The sequence below is a fragment of the Symphalangus syndactylus genome, chromosome 4, assembly GCF_028878055.3.
Source record: "Symphalangus syndactylus isolate Jambi chromosome 4, NHGRI_mSymSyn1-v2.1_pri, whole genome shotgun sequence".
Lineage (NCBI taxonomy): Eukaryota > Metazoa > Chordata > Mammalia > Primates > Hylobatidae > Symphalangus > Symphalangus syndactylus.
Genome location: NC_072426.2, coordinates 89,762,475 through 89,782,358, shown reverse-complemented (window position 1 = coordinate 89,782,358; position 19,884 = coordinate 89,762,475). Strand labels below are relative to the sequence as shown.

The window sequence follows — 19,884 nt, the reverse complement described above, 5'->3', positions numbered from 1 at the left end:
CTTATTTTTGCTACTTATGTCTTTTTGTGCAATAGATTGACAGTGATCTATATAGTATGCTTGTACTGAAGCATTTTGGTGAACTAAGGTGGCAACAAAGTTTTTTATCATTTGGAGAAATACGAGTATCAGACAAGGGAGCAGTAAGCAGGTTTCTATTACTATTATTACTCTTATTGTAAGAGTTTTAAATTTTTTTATTGCTGGGAACCAATTTCCAAACATGGCTCCTGGACTGAGTCCATGCCACACTTGCACGGGTACAGGTGACAGTTTTGTTGTATCTTTAACTATATTTTTAACTACTTGCCCTTGATCATCTATGTGTAGGCAACAATTAGTAAGGTTAAATGTTTTACAAACTTCTCCTTCAGCTGCTAGCAAGTAGTCAAGAGCTAGTCTATTTTGATAGATAAAATTTCTCATCAGAGTCTCTTGCCGGGCAAGAACAGTCAAGGCTTGACCAGTTTTATTAGTAAATTATTTCTAAAACAGCTTGTAACCATATGATTCGGTTGAGCATGTAGATGGGGGTTCGATATCCTCATGAGCCATCTTGTGCCTAAGTGGCGGGTCTATAGTATTGTATGATTCTTTCAGGGGGCCATTAATTATTTTCTAATCACCTATGGCTATGCTTCGTTTTTCACGGGAAGCATAGACTAGGAAGCCTAGAAGTTCACCTGTTTTTATGGGCAGTAAGAAGAAAGATGGCTTAATGGTGCCAATTACACAGCTACCTGTCCACTAATCAGGCAACTTAGCATAAGCTCTGTGTCTACATATCCAGTATAACGCGGTGGGGGCCGTCCAGTCCCAGTGGAATTCTGGGTGGGCCCAAACACTCTGCAACTTTGGAAATTTACTGAATTGATTTATTTCTGTGTAATTGGAACTCCACCATGTAACTGTTTTTGTGGTACCATTATACAGCTTTTGCCTAAGACAACTAAGCCACCCTACGGGATGAGTTAATCCTTTTCCTTCTCTAGCTATGCAATACTGTCCAATAATTGAGACTTTTAGAACCTAGAGATGATCAGGGTGATTTTTTTGGGCTGGGAATTCATCAGGAACTGGGTCTGTAGGCACTAATTCTTGGGCTTCTTATGACCATTGATCTATTACAGTTTCTCCACAAACATAACGTGAGGTGACTTGTAGAGACTGGGCTACATGTTCGGCTAATTGCAAAAACAAATTTTTAGTTTTTCCTGGAATCTCAGGTACTGGCACATTTAGTTCATCATAGAAAGTCTGAAATATTGGTTCTGGAGAGCATTTTTGAACCTCTCCTTTTATTAGGATGCTTACACTAGGATCTAGTTCTTTTCCATCAATGCCTAATGTTACATATTTTTCTTTATTTCACTTTGGGTTTGAGGGGTTTGAGATTATCAATTTTAAAAGGTTGCAGCTCCCACTCGTGCAGGAGGGGCTGATTTTTCCTTTTTGGAACCAAACAGGATCTTTTTTATCTTCTTTTTAAGTAGCCTAAATGACACAAGACCAGTATTGACACATCTCACATAAATATGATTTTTGACAGATGTACTTATTTTCTGATGTGTAACTTTTTTCCCAATCTAGAGAACCACATCCTATCCCATGCTGTTTACTATTAATAGCAGCACAGGCATCAAATTTTAAGGTTACATTTTTGGGGACCCCTCTTTCTTCTTCTCTAGCTATTACTTTACTTGTGTCACCTAGAAAAGAGCCAGTCCTCAATTTTATTTTAAAAACTGTGATCATGGGAGGCTTAAAATGGGTCATAACATGCATCAGGTTGGATATTTCCTGGGCTGCATACCTTGGATACAATAGCATTATACAAACAAGTTTCTTTTAGAGTCCTGGTACACTTATAATAACCATAAAATAATAGGACTGTAGCAATCTTTTGTCCTACCTCAGTGACTTGATGTATATACTGGAAACAGTTCTCAGTCTGAGGAAGGTCAGTTGAAGTCCTTACTGTACAAGTCCAAATTTTAAGGAAAATGAGTCTCTCGATGAGTTTCCTCATGCTTTGGCCATGTTTGGACCAGTCAGCTTCCCGGTGTGACTGGAGCAGGGCTTGTCGTCTTCTTTAGAGTCACTTTGCAGGGGTTGGCGAAGCTGCTCCCATCCACGTACAGCTCCCAGTCTACTGATGTTTAAGGGTGGTCTCGGTGGTTGGGCCTACGAGAATAAATTGAGTCCAATACTTCTACAGAGTTATGTTTAACTGGGCTCTCTGATACCAGGAGTAAGGTGGCAGGGTTTAGGGTGTTGCAAACTTCAATGGTTACGCGGGGATTTTCACAGAGAAAGCTTTGGTATCTAGTTAGTCTAGCATTCATTAGCTAATGGTGTCCTTTGGTATTTATTAAAATCACTGCAGCATGGGGGGACTTTAGGTTTTGCCTAAGAGTTAGCTTATTTGCTTCTTGTGCTAACAGTGCCATTGCTGCCAGGGCCCTTGGACATTGGGGCCAGGCTTTAGAAATCCCATCTAGTTGTTTTGAGAGAAGGCCACTGGCCTTGGCCAGGGCCCTACAGTCTGGGTTAAAACTCCAACTGTCATTTTTTCTCTTTCTGACACATAGAGTGTAAAGAGTTTTGTCAGGTCAGGTAGCCTCAGGGCTGGGGCCAACATGAATTTTTCTTTTTAACTCATGAAAAGCTCATTGCTGTTGGTTGTAATAGATGTAGTTTATCCAATCTACATTTTTATTGACTGTCATCTACCAAGATATTGATTTAAATCTTGTAACTATTTGATTTCACGCTTTAAATTGATCTGGTATTCCTTGCGGGGCTTCAATTGCATCTAAATAGATGTGAGAGTTGAAAGACCTATAAGGGGCTTCTCTCACTTTACGATGTCTTATTTTATTTTATTTTTTTCTTCCTCTGGTTGACGAAATTCCAGGGTGAAAGGGATAGCCAAATGGACTAAAGCACAAGTGCCACTCCAGTTATTCAGCAGAGTGCCCAGTAAAGGTCCACCACAATACCACCACACATCTGCTCGGGGATGAACAATGGCTGTCTGATTGATAAGCTCTTGAAAATTCTTAAGCTCACTGCATTGCTTCAGGTCTCCAAGGAATGCTAAGTCTCCTCCCTGCCATGAGAGACATGAAGTGAACTTAGTGTTGGGAGACGGAAGCTGGATGGCCTTCGGGGGCTGACCCGCAGAGACTTCAGGATAGAGCAGAGAGAGCTTGGCATGACTTATTACTCCAGGCTGTAGAATCCTGGAAAAGAGCTACCATGCAGCCCATGCCTGGTCGACTGGAGGACCACCTTAGTGGAAGGGGGACAGTCAGGGCCTCTGGCCTGCCATGTGCACAAGCATAACAATTGCTTTTGTTTAACGTGCAGATGGAATATTGATCCATTTCAACCAGGCATTTGCATCTTGGTATGCTGTCTTAATTGCCAAAGTTTGTTTTAAGTTTTTAACTTCTATGATCCTCTAGTAAAAGGAATGTTTCCTTTAGTACCTATTTTTGTTAGTTTTTAGACCAAAGAAAGTTAAACACCATTTTATATTTAATAATGCTTCTTGTATGACTTTTATACCAGATAAGCTAAATTGTACCTTTATATTAGTGTGTTATTAATGTAAAACTTAATTTTAATAAAACCTTGCAGACATATTTATCCAATTTTTCATGTTTGACCATAAGGTAAGATTTTATAGACTCTTTTTAACCTTTTATAATTTTTGTTAAAGAGCAGGTTGATGCTTTAAGAAAAACCTGTTGCATTTTTACTTTAATGTCCAGTTCACAGAAAAACTGGATGATACCTTTTTACCTTTAGCTAATATGTTTATACACAGAACTTTCTTTACAATTAACATTTTAAAACTTGCTTAAACTTTCAAAACAATAATTTTTTTAACCTTTTAATGTTGGTAAAAATCCACGTTCTTATGCCTCCTTAAAATCTTTTAACTAAAGGTATATTTTACTATTTTTATACACCTTGCACATAAACTGTTTCTTCAATAGTACTCAGGAGGCCTTATTACTTTTAAATTATACAACATTTTTTGCATAAATGTTTTTGTAACATTTTTTCTTTCACGACTTTTGCCAACAATTCTTCAACATGTCTCAACTTTCTGACTTATTACAAACATTTCTTTTTCTTTAAACAACCAGTTAATTTATTTCAGGACAAGAATTTACCATATAACACTATTTTTACATAAATTCTGCCTCCCCTCCCCCTCCCTTTTTTTTTTTGAAGATAACCATTCGTTTTTTTAAAGCAAACTTTCTTTATGCCTTTGGACTAGACTGACTAAGGCCACAAGATTAGAAGTTACCATAATACATGTTACACTGTTAACTTTTAGCAAACTTCACTTTTGTTGAAAACCTTGTAAGTTTGGGATTTCAATTATCCTTTGCTATTAATAAGACCTTGTTTAGTCTAAATTAACTTAGAATTGGTATAGATGGCCTCTTTTTTTTCTTTTTTCTCTGCTGGTCTTTCCTTGCCTCTGCCAGCTGCTTATACTGCTGTTCTCTTAACTACTGTGGGGGGAAGGGGGTCTAAAACCAGCTGTAACTGTCTATGTACGGAAACTGGTCTGGGTGCCTTGGCTTACAGGTTACCCTGTGTCATACCTTTGAAATAAGGTACGTGTCCAGGCTTCCTTCTGATGACCAACCCACCTCTGATGCTGGCCAGTCTATTTCACACAAAGTTCTAAGTTTTCCTGGGGTCACAGTAACATCATAATCTCCCTTAAATTCTTTCTTGAAATTTTTATTTTTTTTAACATAGTTCCTAGTGGGGTGGGCTTATTTTTGCCTGACCCATGCTTCTTTGAGACAAAACACCACACTCACACCACATGCACACCACAAAACAAAAAACAGGTGAAAAGGGCACACACACACTTTTGCAGTTTACACCAAACCAAAATCAAAACTAAAATCAGAGTATCCAGAAATCCAAGCCAGGTCAAAACCAAAACCAAAGTATCACACAATTTAAGTCAAGTCAAAACCAGAACAAAAGTGTCAATGCAGGCATGCTGTAGGTGATCAGGCCATGCTTCCACTCAGATGGAGTGGGGCAAGTTCCAAAGACTAGTCTTACCAAGTTTTAGATGTCTGGACTCCAAGTGCCAGTTCCTTCCTGGTGTTCAGCCACTGTGTTAATCCTCCATGGGGACCTGCTACATGCTGCTCTGGCGAGGCATTCCACTGGAGCAATTGCCTACCTAGGAGCGCTCTTTGGATCACGTCACTCAGGCTGGCTGGAGACCCCGCAGGGATGCTCCACAGGGCAGGCCTAAGCCGCCTAAGGGGCTGCCTTGGCCGTCTGTCAGTCACCTCATTTCCTGGTCAGGGAACCAAGAAACGTCGTAGGACGAGCCACAGACAAAACCTCTCGGACACTGAGACATTGTAGAAGGAAGGGCTTTATTCAGCTGGGAGCGTCGGCAAGCTACTGCCTTAAAATCCAAGCTCCCCGAATACACAATTTCTGTCCCTTTTAAGGGCTCACAACACTAAAGATTTCACACGAATGGGTTGTGATTGATTTGAGCAGGCAGGCAGTATGTGACAGGGGCTGCATGCACCGGTGGTCAGAGAGAAACAGAACAGGGCAGGGAGCTTCACAATGTTCTTCTATACAATGTCTGGAATCTATGAATAACATTGGTTTTTAAGTTATGAGTTGATTTTTAACTACTGGGTTTAGGCCAGGCAGGCCCAGGCCTGGTTTCAGGCCGGGCACCGGGCTGCCTGTCTTTGGTTTTACTTCCTTGTTGTTTTTTCTTAAAAGAGGTACTGAGCATAAAACAATATAAAACAATATGAGAGGGTCTCTCTCTTCCCTCAGTTTGGGAGTGGAGGTTTGAGAGCAGCCCAGGCAGAGGCTCATCAGGGTGCATGGGAAACATCCTAATTTCTCCCCCAAAATATTCCTCCTACCCACCATCTCTCATAGGCCCAGGGGCTCTGTACCCTCTGACACCATCTGAGGCCAGAGCCTAGCAAGTGTTCAGGCACCCACGCACCATTATTAAAGGGAACTCAGACCCGCTTTGATGGAAAAGGAGCCCAAAGCACTCCTGTCATCAGTCTCTACCCGGCTAAAGGATCCCCTGGCCTCCCTTTTGCCAGTCTGATTCCTCTGCTGGTCCAGGAAGCCCACCATGACCTGGCCTACCATGCCAGGCCATCCCCGACCCAATCTCAGTCCATCTCTGCAGAGCGTCCCCTCCCTCGCCCACCTTCTGACTGAGCAACCTACCTCCCCTTCCTTCAGTATAGACGGCACTTACAATACTGTGAGACAGTCACTTGTCTGCGCAGCCTCCTCCACCAATAGGAGCTCCTTGAGGCGAGACACAGTGTCTTCTGTGTCCCTGGAGCCAAGCGCATGGCTCAGCCCAGGTCACGTGTCCAGTGAATGGGTGGCATCTGAGTCTCCTGCACCTGTGGTCAGACTTTCCCCCATGCCCCTGGGCAGAGGCCCCTCTCTTCCAGGCCTTGTTCAGGGTGACAGTGTACTTGAAGTGCCTTCTCATTTCATCACTGTCTTAAACATCAAAGTCCACCTGTGGCCTCACCTCCTTTAAGAGCTGTGTGAGCACCTTGGTGCAGATGGCTTCTCATACATGCCTCAATACAGGCTTGTGAGAGAGATAGTCCTGTGCCCATTTCACAAATGGAAAGCCGATTCAAAGACATTCAAGGACAAGTTTGATGTCACACTGCTAACTGGCAGAGCCAGGACTCAAACCTAGGTCATCTGACTCCAGGGCCTGTGCTCCCTACATCTCATTGGTTACTCAAGACTCATCCTTGGATGAGAACCTGCACAGGTTTTATGATCCTTTTCCCAGACACAGCTGAGGAATGAGCATGAAGAGCTGCATTCAATAGGATTATTACTGACACTAAAAGTTAACGATCAACTCTAGACAGTGACTCTTCCTGGGCAGTTGGTTCCTGCTCTCACCACTGAAGCCAGTGCTGAAAGCTCTCTGGGCTGGGCATTTACAGCTTTCTGTGTTACAGGTTACTAAATGCATCTCGAAAGGCTGGTTTTCCTCTTGGGAGGGGCTGACTTTACCCTTTAGGAGAATTGCAAGGCTACTAGGGCCCTGCCCATTGGGAAACGCCTCTCTATAACTCTATAAACGTCCAAGGTGGCCCCAAGGGAGGACTTCTGCAGCACAGCTCCCTTCCCAGGACGTGAGAGTCTGCCTTCTCACCATGAGGCTTCTAGTCCTTTCCAGCCTGCTCTGCATCCTGCTTCTCTGCTTCTCCATCTTCTCCACAGAAGGTAGGGCAGTCCCCAGGGTGCAGTTCCCTGAGCAGGATTTCAGCATCTGGGAAGACTCTGATCAGGATTTGTTGGAGGGCAGGCCTTGGCAGGCAGTCCTGAGCCCTGGAAAGACGGGCTCTTGCCCCTGAACCTATTGGTTTGGGGCTCAGGACTGCCTGCAGGTGGCTTGAGGGTTCCATTCACAGCCCCTGCACCCCTAAATACATACCCAGCCTAAGTAAAGTGGTGTGTTCACCATGCAAACACACATACAACCTCTCAGCTAGATTACTGTGCTTAAGTCCTACCTATCTAGAATTTCTGGAGCCACTCTCTTGTGCTTGTATCATGCTTGGAACAGAGTAAATTAGTGTTGGGCAAATGAATACATTAATTATTAGACCACCTAAGTCTGAACATCCCAAAACCTCATGCCCAGAAAATATCCATGAGCAGCTGGAATGAAGGTGTGTGTGGTGGGGAGGTGGGGTATGTTTATGCATGTTTAGAAGAAGGGGACACTATCTCTTTACTTCCGTAGATATGAATATTTAGCTTTCTTGCCTTTTTCTTTCTTTCTTTCTTTTTTTGAGATGGAGTCTTGCTCTGCCACCCAGGCTGGAGTGCAGTGGCGCGATCTCAGCTCACTGCAGTCTCCGCCTCCTGGGTTCAAGCAATTCTCTGCCTCAGTCTCCTGAGTAGCTGAGATTACAGGTGCCCACCACCAAGCCCAGCTAATTTTTGTATTTTTTAGTAGAGACAGGGTTTCACCATCTTGGCCAGGCTGGTCTTTAGCTGCTGACCTCGTAATCCACCCACCTCGGCCTCCCAAAGTGCTGGGATTACAGGTGTGAGCCAGCGTGCCCGGCTGCCTTTCTTGGTTCAGATAGCTGAGTGTTTCAGTAATACGTTTTTCTCTTGTTTAACCCTCTAGAAACTGCCTACATTTATTTTTTGTTTTAGTGGTTATGGTTACTTAAACTTTTGGGTGGGTGGAGCTGGAGCTATAGAAATATATAAAGAGAAGAAAAACACTCATAATTCCATGATTCAAGAGTAGCCATGTTCAACATTTTGTTTATTTCCTTGCATGTAGAATTTAAAAAACTTAATTGATGTACCTCTATATGTTCAAGGTTATATCTTTTTTATTTATCACTATATATATTGTTATAATCACCCAAAATACTTATGATTGAAGATATTCTGGAAGCATTTACAACCCAGTGTCAGCAGTAGCCATCTCTGAGTAGCGGAATTATAGCAAGTGTTTGTTTTACAAAGTTTCTGCAATGAAAATGTGCCACATATATAATAAGGAAAACAGTGATTAGAATTCCTCATAAACACAATGCATGACATGCAGTTTATCAGACCTCTTTTTTGGACATGTTGGAGGTTGCCAGTGACAATTAAATGAGGATAGATGTCTTCCCCCATAAAGTTTCCTATCCATTTAGGACTATCTGTAGCAGATTCTTGAAGTAGCATCAATCAACTAATATTTTCAGGTATAACTTGCTATCAAGTGAATGTACTATGTTGAGTTTACATGATTAGACATTTAGATAGTTTGCAATTGTGTGCTTTTCTTTTTTTGAAGCAAGATCTTGCTCTGTTGCCCAGGTCGGAGTGCAGTGGCATGACCACAGCTCCATGCAGCCTTGACTTCCAGGGCTCAAGCAATCCTCCCACCTCAGCTTTTCCAGTAGCTGGGAAAACAGGTGCACACCACAATGCCCTGCTAATTTTTAAAATTTTTTGTAGAGACGAGGTCTCTCTATGTTGCCCACACTGGTCTTGAACTTCTGGACTCAAGCCATCCTCCCACCTTGGCCTCCCAGAGTGCTAGGATTACAGGCATGAGCCACCACACCCGGCCTACTTTGCACATTTTAATTATGTGGTAAAAGGTATATGTGTACATAAAATATGTCCTCTATTCAGGCTTTTTTTCTTTTTTTCTTTTTTTTTTTTTTTTTTGAGATGAAGTTTTTGCTCTTGTTATCCAGGCTGGAGTGTAATAGCATGATCTTGGCTCACCACAACCTCCGCCTCCTGGCAAGCTCTTCTCCTGCCTCAGCCTCCTGAGTAGCTGGGATTACAGGCATGTGCCAAGATGCCAGGCTGATTTTGTATTTTTAGTAGAGATGGGGTTTCTCCATGTTGGTCAGGCTGGTCTCGAACACTCAACCTCAAGTGATCCGCCCGCCTCAGCCTCCCAAAGTGCTGGGATTACAGGCATGAGCCAACACACCCGGCTCAGGCTTATTTTCTTAGGCTAGATTGCCAAGGGGAGAATTACTATGTCAAAGAAACTGCTTATTGGACAGGAACCTGAGAAGGATGTTTTTTGGGGCCACTGTGTCTCCCAACATTGTTATTTCTGAAAAATAAATCACAACAAGGCCCATCCTTTCCCTGCGACCTCTCGTAGCCTGGCTCATCCTGAGTTTCTCTGGATAAATATTCCTAAGCCCTGTGCCTTGGGAGGGGAAGCTCACTCACAGACAAGTCCACTAAGGACAGTCTCTCTTCCTTTGTGTCCACCCTCAGGGAAGAGGCGTCCTGCCAAGCCCTGGCCGGGCAGGAGAACCAGGCTCTGCTGCCACCGAGTCCCTAGCCCCAACTCAACAAACCTGAAAGGTAAGTACCCCCACCTCATCCAGACTGTGGGGGAGAAGTTCTGCAGTGGCCATGGGACCAGCCACACATGCTGATCAGCCCCCAACCATGGCTGGCATCAGGCTCTGGCTGGGAAGACATCTTTGTTTTGTTGATTAATTTGTTGACTCCCCCCCCGAAGTCAACAAATTAATCGTTTTAAACTGAATACATTCTGCCATTGGAAAAAAAGCAGGATGCAATTAGAAAATGTTATGTGGAAACACACTTACTTTAGGTGGGAGGCGTCTGAGGAGGTGACATTTATGAGACCTGAAGAAAGGCCAGGAGCTCAGCTGAGGACTGTGGAGGTGGGGGATGCAGGCAGAGGAGGCAGCAAGCATGAAGGGCAAGAGTGGGGGATGGAAGACAGAGGGCAGCAGGGCTTGGGAGGTACTCCCAGAAGCTAAGGACCAAAGCTGTCTGTGAGCCCTGTGGACCTGGGGCACAGACCAGTATGCAGGTCACCAGCAGGGGAGTGGGCGCGAGGGTCCAGAGAGCCGCAGCTTGGCAGGAGATAAGGCAGCCCCAGAGATGCCAGCAGGCAGCATCCAGGCTGCATGACCAGGGCGAGGCCCAGAAGAGCAAGGCTGCCCTCTCCCTGAGGCCTGGGGACACCGGGAGGCCTGTGGCGGACAGGCCCAAGCCCAGGAGGACTGTGGGCACCCAGTTCCCTGCACAGGGGCTCCAAGCCCAGGGCAGACATCCACTGGAGTTGCCCAGCCCAGGTGGAAGGGTCAGGCTGCTGGAGCTCGGGTGGGGCAGGCAGATCCCCAAGGGGAGACTGTGGACCCTGAGTCAGACAGCCTGACACCAACCTGGGGCTCCTGCCTGGACTCTGCAGCCCCAGCGCCCTCTCTCAGGAGGCTGAGGAGGTCCCGGCCCCACTTGCTCCTCTGCGGCCATGGCCCATGGGGTCCATGACCAGCGCCGGAGCCTCCATGCCTTTCCCAGCTACCAGGGGGATGCTCAGCTGTGATGCAGGGGAGGGATAGAGGGAGGAAGTAAGACAGGATGACTCCAGCCGCAGACCTTCTCCCGGAGATGCTGACAGCCTCTTCTGACCAAACTGGCATCACGCCCAGCCAGCCAGGATAAAAATAACCAGCTCTCACGCACCTCTTGCTGAACCAGTGTGAGGTGCCAGCCCAGGCAGGATGCAGGGTGAGCGCAGGCTGTGGCTCTGCTCCCCCAGGCCCCTGGTTCTGTGAAAGAAGGTGAAAACCTTCCAGAGAGAGGTGGAGGCGAGCCCCAAGAGCTCACACCCTCCCCCTCCTCTTCCCCTCTCCTGCACCGACTGCTCAGAGCCAGGAAGTTGAGGGGGTGTGTGAGCCCCCACCACAGACACACACACAGCAAACCAAAACACACAAACACAAATACCTACACACAAAAGTAGATACACACCACACAACCACACACACAGACACACACAAATACATGTGCACACAGACTCACACCACACACTACAGACACACAGACACATACACACTACAGAACTACACGCAGACACACAGCATATACACATAATACACAGTATAGTGATACACACATAGACACATACACAGCACAAACACACACCACACAACTACACACACAGACACACACTACATGCACTCTACACACACACACCATGCACTATACATACAGACCCACGGACACATACACACTACACAACTACACAGACACACACTATACACACAAACACACTACATGCATATACACACTACACACAATCATACACACATAGACACATACACACAGCACACACACGTATACCACACACAGACACATACACAAATACATCTACACACAAACACATACCGCACAACTGTACACACAAACACACATAAATACATACACACAAATACATAACACTACACAACTATACACACAGACACACACACAAATACATGCACACACAGACACACACCACAATACACTCACAGACACTACACATGGACACCCAATTACACACACACACTACACAACTACACACACTACACTCCTATGCTACACACAGCACACACACACTACACACGCAGATGGACAGATATACACCCAAGCACACACGGTGCATAGGAGACATGGCCAGGTTAACTCCTGTGCAAGTACACGTGCATCCGTTTTCTCAGTTTTGTTACTTCGGAAGAATAAATCTAGGTGTGTGGCTCCTGTGCTGAGACTGGATTTCTTTTTGTGTGTATATTTTTTAAATTCCATTGTAGAAATTTATGAACAACTTAGAACAAGAAGAGCAAAACAAACATATGTGTTGGGTCCTTGCCATGTGATCTCATTTAAATCCTTGAGACCACCATGGGGAGGTCTTGTCACCATTATATAGATTGGGAAACTGAGACTGAGAAAGAAACTGAGGCAGAGTCAGAAACCAGAATCTTTCCACCTCTTTCCACTACAACAAACTGCTTCCTCTGTACACAGAAAGTTTTCTGTAGCCTGTGTATGAAGACATGCGCGTGCAAGCAAGACGGCTGACTTCCCAGAAGGAAACAGCCATCTGGGCTGGGATCTCAGCTCCACCACCTGCTGGCTGTGTGCCCTGGAACAAGTCACTCAGCACTGCTAAGCCTCAGTCTCCCCCTCTGTGAAGAGGGAGTTATAATAGAATCTGCCTCACTGGACCATGATGAGCAGTCAATGGGGTCATGTCTATACAGGACTTAGCATCAAGCCTGCCACATGATGCCCTGTAAACATGTCCTGCTGTTGCTATGGAGACAGACCCAGCCCTGCCAGGGCTGCTGGTACAGGAGATGAGCAACTCCAACACCAACAACCAAAGCCTGCACATTCTTGTCCAGGCTTGGTGGTACCACCTTCTGTCTTATGGACTGATGCTGGGATTCAGCAAGGAGGGAGATGAATCAGTGTTCCCAGGGTGTTGTGTAAGCAACGGCAGGATTGCTGAGTGTGCCAGGCTCCAGAAATCTGGCCTCGTGTGCTCCAGTTCACTGACGTACGACAAAGCCTGTGCATCTGTCTGTAGAAACACAAATTAACTCAGAGTTGCCTAGAGGGTGTTCCTGAGCCAACAACACCAGCTATGGCACACACTTGCTGAATATTGACTACTCCTCATTCTATGGTGTCTTTCTTGAGTACTGCTTTATATCTCAGCACTGTGGTAGGCCCATGGGGATGACAATATGTGGAAGGCCCAGGACTCTGGGTCAATGTGACAAAACCATCTTCAAAAATCAACATGCTGAATGGCTGATTTTCTGAATTTATTACATTTACCAATTTGCTTTAAAAAGGCTTTTTTAAAAAATTAATTAATTTTTTTTTTTTTTTTTTTTTTTTTTTTTTTTAGTAGAGGCAGGGTTTCACCATATGGACCAGCTTGGTCTCTATCTCCTGACCTCGTGATCCGCCCACCTCAGCCTCCCAAAGTGCTGGGATTACAGGCGTGAGCCACCACGCCCAGCCTAAAAGAGTATTCAGAAAATTTATAGCAATCTGTATAGCAGCAAGTCTTTTTGTTGTTGTTTTTTAGGAAACAGAATCTTGCTCAGTCACCCAGGCTGGAGTGCAGTGGCACAATCATAGCTCACTGCAGCCTCAGACTCCTGGGCTCAAGTGATCCGCTTCAGCCTGCCCAGTAGCTGGGACTACAGATGCGTGCCGTCACACTCAGCTAACTTTTCTATTTTTGTAAAGACAGGGTCTTACTATGATGCCCAGGCTGGTCTCAAACTCCTGGTCTCAAGCAACCCTCCTGCCTTGGCCTCCCAAAGTGCTAAACTGCTGGGATTACAGGCGTGAGCCACTGCATCTGGCCCAGTTTTTTTAAAGGAAGTTTCAATGTGCTGACTCTATTGGCTCTTTACGGGCATCAAGCACTATCCCCAAGCCCAGGGGCTGCCCAGGCTTAAGCTGGGGTCACACTAATGGCTGTGAAGGCCCCACCAGCCAGGAAGTACTGTGGTCCTGAAGCTTCATTCAGGCCACCTTCCTTCTACACATCCTGGGGCCACCGTGAGGAAGCTATCTGGGAAGACTGGGGAGGTCCTGTGGGAAATCTGGAGCCTGAGAGGCTGCCCAGGTCCTAAGAGCTCCTTGCCACCTCCCTGTTTTTGAAACCCAGAAAAATGACTGAGCCCATAGTGGGATACTCAGGCTGGAAGGGGCACAGAGAGATTCCTCCCTCACCATAGGGTTGTCTCTGCCTTCAAGAAGGGGCTCGGACTGCCTGGACAAATGTTACGCATTGAGGACATGAGGTTTTCAGCAACAACAATACCAGGATGGACATGAGGGCCCAGAAAACAGACCCTGGAAAGGAGGAGGTGAAGAGGGCTGGCAGCCCATCCTTCCCAGTGGCTCAATCAGAGGGGCCTCAGACTCACGGCCTTGCTTCTTGTGATTATATCTGTTAGCCATAGATGCAGAACAACCCACTCCCAATTTTAGTGACCCAAAGCAGTGTTTATTCTTTTCAGTGAGTCTACGGGTCAGCTGGGTATTTCTTCTAGTCTTGGCTGGACTCATTCTTCTAAGATTTGGATAGGCAGCTCTGCTGATCTTGGCTGGGGTCTCTCATATTGTTGGTGTCTGTGAGTCTAGAATTGTCTCGGTTGGAACAACTAGCCTCTCCTCCATGTGATCTTTCATGCTCCCCACAGGCGAGCCCAGACTGTTCACATGGTGTCTGCAGAGTTCCATTTATATAAATGGAAACATGTAAGGCCCCTTGAGGTACAGGCTCTGAAACTCCCGCCTTCATCTCTACCACATTCATTCTGGCCAAAACAAGTTGCAAGGCCAGTCCAGATTTTAGGAGTGGGCAAATAGACTCCATATCATGATGGGAGAAACTGCAAAGGACAGATGGAGAATTGCAACCATATTTGCAACCAGTCAACCACAAAATTTATTGTAGGAGCCAGAGAAGATAGTCTTGGGATCTGAGGCGAGGAAAGGAGGTGGAGGAGGATCAGGGGTCAGGAAATCATGTGTCTCCACCAGAAACGCTGGTGGAAAATGCTCATGAAATGGTATTAATGGAAAAGAGTAAGTTACGCTATATATTACTAGGATTATCACTATGGGAAGATCAAAGCACTTACCAATAGAAAAAAAAAACAGAAAAACACACCAATATTATCACTTATTTGTGGTTAAGACATGAGTGGATGGATGAATTATAATTAAATTTATTTCTTTGTATAGCTAGTGCTTATATAGCAATTACTAGGTGTGGGTGGCGCTTACATCTGTTAACTCATTTGATCCTTACAATAGTACTAAAAGTTAGATACTATTACTATTCTCACTTCTACAAAGGAGGCACCAAGCACAGAAAGGTTAAGTAACTTGTTGAAGGTCCCACAGCTACTAAGTAAGTGATAGATTCAGCCTTTGAATTCAAATAATCTGGCTTGCTCCAGATTTCATGATCTTAATTACCACACCACATTTCATATAGTAATAATCTGAAAACAGAAAGAGAAAGAATAATCTCATGACCATAACTTAGTAACCCTTCTCATTCATTTATGTGTCCTTTGTTTTTCGTACAAACACGTTTATCTGGTTTTATTTTTAATTAATTATATCTCATTTTTTAATTTTTAAACTTAAGTCAGAAGCATTTTTCTTCTTGTTGCTATGCAGTGGTCATAACCACAGGGTTTTGTCCCCATGAAACATTTCCATCATCATGAATTATCATTAATTTTTTATTTTATTATTTGTTATTATTATTTTTTTGAGACAACGTTTCACTTTGTCACCCAGGCTGGAGTGCAGTGGCTCAATCATGGCTCACCACAGCCTCACCTCCCAGGCTCAGGTGATCCTCCCACCTCAGCCTCCTGAGTAGCTAGGACCACAGGCATGCACCACCATGCCCAGCAAACTTTTGTACTTTTGGTAGAGACGGCATTTCATCATGTTGCGCAGGCTGTTCTTGAACCCCTGGGCTTAAGTGATCCGCCTGTCTTAGCCTCCCAAAGTGCTAGGATTACAGGTGTGAGCCACTGCGCCTGGCCAAATTATCATTACTAATTAACAATTTCTCTATTATAGGATATTCAGATTGTTTCCAGACACTTTTTTTTCTGCAATTAAAAACAAAACTATGGGCCAGGCATGGTGGCTCAGGCCTATAATCCTAGTACTTTGGGAGGCTGAGGCAGGAGGATAGCTTGAGGCCAGGAGTTCGTGACTAGCCTAGGCAACAGAAGGAGACTCCCATCTCTCTTTAAAAAAAAAAAAAAAAAAAAAAAAAAACTATAAAAATAGTTTAATGCATGCAGCTTTTTCTTTCTTGTGGATTATTCCTCCCATAAATGGGACTGGTTTGTCAAAAGATGCAAATGTAGTTTTGGGACACATTGCTTGGCATGTGCCATCTGGAAAGAGACAGCCAGAGGGCCCAAGGACACACATCCATGTGCAGACCCTCCTACCAGAGTCATTAGAAACAGGCCTCCCAGACCGGAGGCAGCTTAGGTGGGCTCCACTTAGGATAGCCACCTTCTCTTCCTCTTCTACCAATCAATTAGGTTCCCTCTGATGGGACCGAAATAATCCGGGCTGGTCTTGTTTGCCATGAAAAGCCCCTTCTGGGCCTCCAGGGAAAAGGATAAGATCTAATTCTTGCTTTGATTTTTTTTTTTAAATGTGTTTGAAAATGCAACTTAATTGTGTTGTCCTCTCTCTCTCCCCAACCTGGCTCTGACCTCGCCACCTTCCTGTCCTTGTCCCTCTTATCTACTCACTGCTCCTCCCAGGACATCATGTGAGGCTCTGCAAACCATGCAAGCTTGAGCCAGAGCCCCGCACTTGGGTGGTGCCTGGGGCACTCCCACAGGTGTAGCACCTCCAAAGCAAGACTCCAGACGCGGAGAACCTCATGCCTGGCACCTGAGGTATCCAGCAGCCTTCTGTCTCCCATTTCAGCCTTCACAGCAGTGAGCTGCAATGTTGGAGGGCTTCATCTCAGGCTGCAAGGACCCTGGGAAAGTTCCAGAACTCCATGTCCTTGTCTCAATTGTGCCATCAACTTTCAGAGCTATCATCAGCCAACCTCAGCCCACAGGGCCTGAGTCGCCACCATGTGGGCCTCTCCAGTGCAAACCGCCAGGCGTTCCACCATGACCTGTCACAGCTACAAATCCAGAGACCATCAATCCTGCTAGGGTGCAGGGTGGCAAGCACCCAAGGGTGGCTGACCAAGACTGCAGAGTCTCCTCCATCTTCAGGTCCATTCAGCCTCCTGGCATTTAACTACCAGCATCCAGTGGTCCCCAAGGAATCCCTTCCTAGCCTCCTGACGTGAGTCTGCTGGAAAGAACACCCAAACAAGTAATAAATAAATAAATCAACTCAATGCAGACACATCCTTGTTTGACAAGGTCAGTGATAGAGCCTGAGGCACAACTTTCTGCCGGAAGAAACGTGTCCCTAAAGCCTTCCCTGCAGGCCACTCTTTGTCACAACACAATGTAACTATTTGAGGAGCAGGGAAAGAGGCCCTGGGTCCCACACACCAGGGCTCGAAGCCCTGCCCTGCTAAGGGTGTTCCATGTTGGGTCTTTTCTAGAAAACTGAGATTACAGGACCTACTCAGAGGGCAAATAGCCAGGTGTGAAGTGCCCATAAAGGGCCTGGCACACAGAGGGACTTGGTTCAGGGAAATCCTTGCCTCTCCTTCCCTATCCTGGGGTAGGGTGTTTGTGCCCACGGTGAACACAGTGCTGCAGGGCTGAGGCTCAGAGGGCACAGATGGCTCAGGTCTGAGCAGCTTATCTCTCAACAAAGCTCCCTTCTAATCCGATTCTCACAGCAAGGTGAGAAGCCCCACCGCTGCACCCTCCACAGCTGCGTAGGAGAACGCCAGGCCCCCTCTGGGCTGATGGGCAGAGATTCCCTGGCCCAGGGCTCTGGGGACAGTGGTACCCAGGGCAAGTCAGAGTCTTTGTCTTGTCACAGGCCAGACTTTTCACATCTCTTCCATATGTTCCACTCCCAGGCTCACACACTCACTCATTCCCAGGCTCTGCAGCGCTCTGTTCACCACGGGCATAAACACCCCTTCAGAGTGGGGCAGAGGAGGCGGGGACTTCCCTGAACCCAGCCCCTCTGTGCACCAGGCCCTTTGCTGCACTTCACACCTGCCTACTTGCCCTCTGAGCAGGTCCTCTAATCTCCATGTTCATCTATCCCAGGGTAGTAATTGTCAGGCCCGGGGCTAGGTTCTGAGACTCAGAGATGAACAAATATGGTCCGTGATGTCTGAGAGACAATATTTCTCCACAAAGCTGTGGGCACCCAGGTAAGAACAGAGGGCTGGGACTGCAGGATAAGGAGTGGAAGATGAGGAGGGAATGAAAAGACTGCTCAAACTCAGCAGAAGAGGCTAGCCAGAGAAGGGCACAGGATGTGTGTGTGTGTGCGTGTGTGTGTGTGTGTGTGTGTGTGATGTGCAGAAGGGTGTGGAGGTCGTGGGAGGTGTGGGGGGGTTTTTGTGGTGTATGTGCTGAATGGTGTGTGTGTATGGTGTGTAATGTGTGTGTGTGATGTGTATGTGAGGGTACAGGATTTGTGCATGTGTATATGTGATATGTGTGTGATGTGTGGTGTGTATGTGAGGGTATGGACTTTGTCTGTGGTGTGTGTGCCATATGTATGTCTGTAGTATGTGTGTAGTTTATACAGTGTGTGTGATGTGTGTTGTGGATGTGTAGTGGATGGTGGATGTGTGGTTTGTGGTATGTATGGTGTGTGTGTGGCATGGCATGTGTGATGTGTGCTATGTGTGGTGTATGTGTGTAATGTGGTATGTGTTGTGTTGTGTGTGGTGTGTTTGATATGTGGTGTGTGGTTGTATGTGTGGTGTGTGTGATGTGTATGGTGTGTGGTGTGACTGATGCATTTCTATGGTGTGTGGTTTGTGTGTGTGGTATTTGTGTGTGTGCATAAGGTGTGTGGTGTGTGTGATGTATGTGTGTGTCGGGGCATGTGGTTTGTGTGTGTGTGTGGTGTTCGTCTGGTGTATGTGTGGTATATGGCGGATGTGTGGTTTGTGGATATTGTTTGTGGTATGCATGGTGTGTGTGTGGCATGTGTGATGTGTGGTGTGTGTGGTGTATGTGTGTAATGTGGTGTGTGGTGTGTTGTGTGCAGTGTGTGGTGTGATGTGTGATATGTGGTATGTGGTTGTGTGTGTGATGCATTTGTGTGGTGTGTGGTTTGTGTATGTGGTGTCTGTGTGATTGTGTGTGTGTGTTGGAGTGTGTGGTGAGGGGTGTGTGTGGTGTGTGTGTGTGTGTGTGTGGTGTGTGTGTGTGTGTGTGTGTTGGGGTGAAGTAAGGATGCAGCAAGGGCCAGGCAGGAAGCATGAGTGTTGGTGGAGAAGTCAGCAACTGGACAGCAGCATCAGGACAAAAGGAAGGCAGAGGGTTCAGCCAGGGCCTATGGAAGGGCCTGGAAAGTCCTCAGTGTTTGGGGTTTATCTTGAGAGCAATGAAGAACCAGAGATTCAGTAAGCAGGAGAGAATGCCATGAGAGAGGGCCATTAAGAGACAGAAGGAAGGGAGCTGAGGCAGGGGTGGCAAGTGCAGCACCAAGGGCCAGGATTGGGGCGTTCAGAACAGCAGTGGAGAGGCTTTAGAGATGTGTTAGTTGCGGGGCTAATACGTCCACAGTGGCGGCTCCGTGCTGTGTCAGACCCTCACCAGGAACTCCTTTGGCAAAGTGAATCACCTAGCAGCAATGCAAGAGCTGGCCATTTCTGTGTCCTTCTCCTCTCCCTTGTCTCTTTTCCACCCCAAGCCCCAAGAAAGGTAAAGAAAAAAGCCACACACACACACACACACACAAATTAAACATGTGTGCTGGAGAGTCAACCAAAAGGAAGACTCCAAGGCCATGTGCCCCACTGATGAGCTGACTTCC

At 46.0% G+C, this 19,884-nt stretch overlaps 1 protein-coding gene across 1 annotated transcript; it reads left to right on the top strand.

The window, feature by feature from the left end:
• The first annotated feature begins 7,190 nt into the window (after positions 1–7,190).
• Positions 7,191–17,327, top strand: GPR15LG (G protein-coupled receptor 15 ligand). Its single transcript, XM_055275501.1, has 3 exons — positions 7,191–7,311; positions 9,850–9,939; positions 16,719–17,327. The coding sequence occupies exons 1-3, from the start codon at positions 7,242–7,244 to the stop codon at positions 16,802–16,804; spliced, it is 246 nt and encodes an 81-aa protein (XP_055131476.1). The 5' UTR covers positions 7,191–7,241; the 3' UTR covers positions 16,805–17,327.
• The last annotated feature ends 2,557 nt before the right edge of the window (positions 17,328–19,884 follow it).

Bases quoted from the DNA above. Each gene is read 5' to 3' on its own strand.
- GPR15LG (XM_055275501.1), top strand. From the start codon at position 7,242: ATGAGGCTTCTAGTCCTTTCCAGCCTGCTCTGCATCCTGCTTCTCTGC. The intron at 7,312-9,849 runs GTAGGGCAGTCC...GTCCACCCTCAG, and splicing joins CTCCATCTTCTCCACAGAAG to GGAAGAGGCGTCCTGCCAAG. The intron at 9,940-16,718 runs GTAAGTACCCCC...TGCTCCTCCCAG, and splicing joins CAACTCAACAAACCTGAAAG to GACATCATGTGAGGCTCTGC.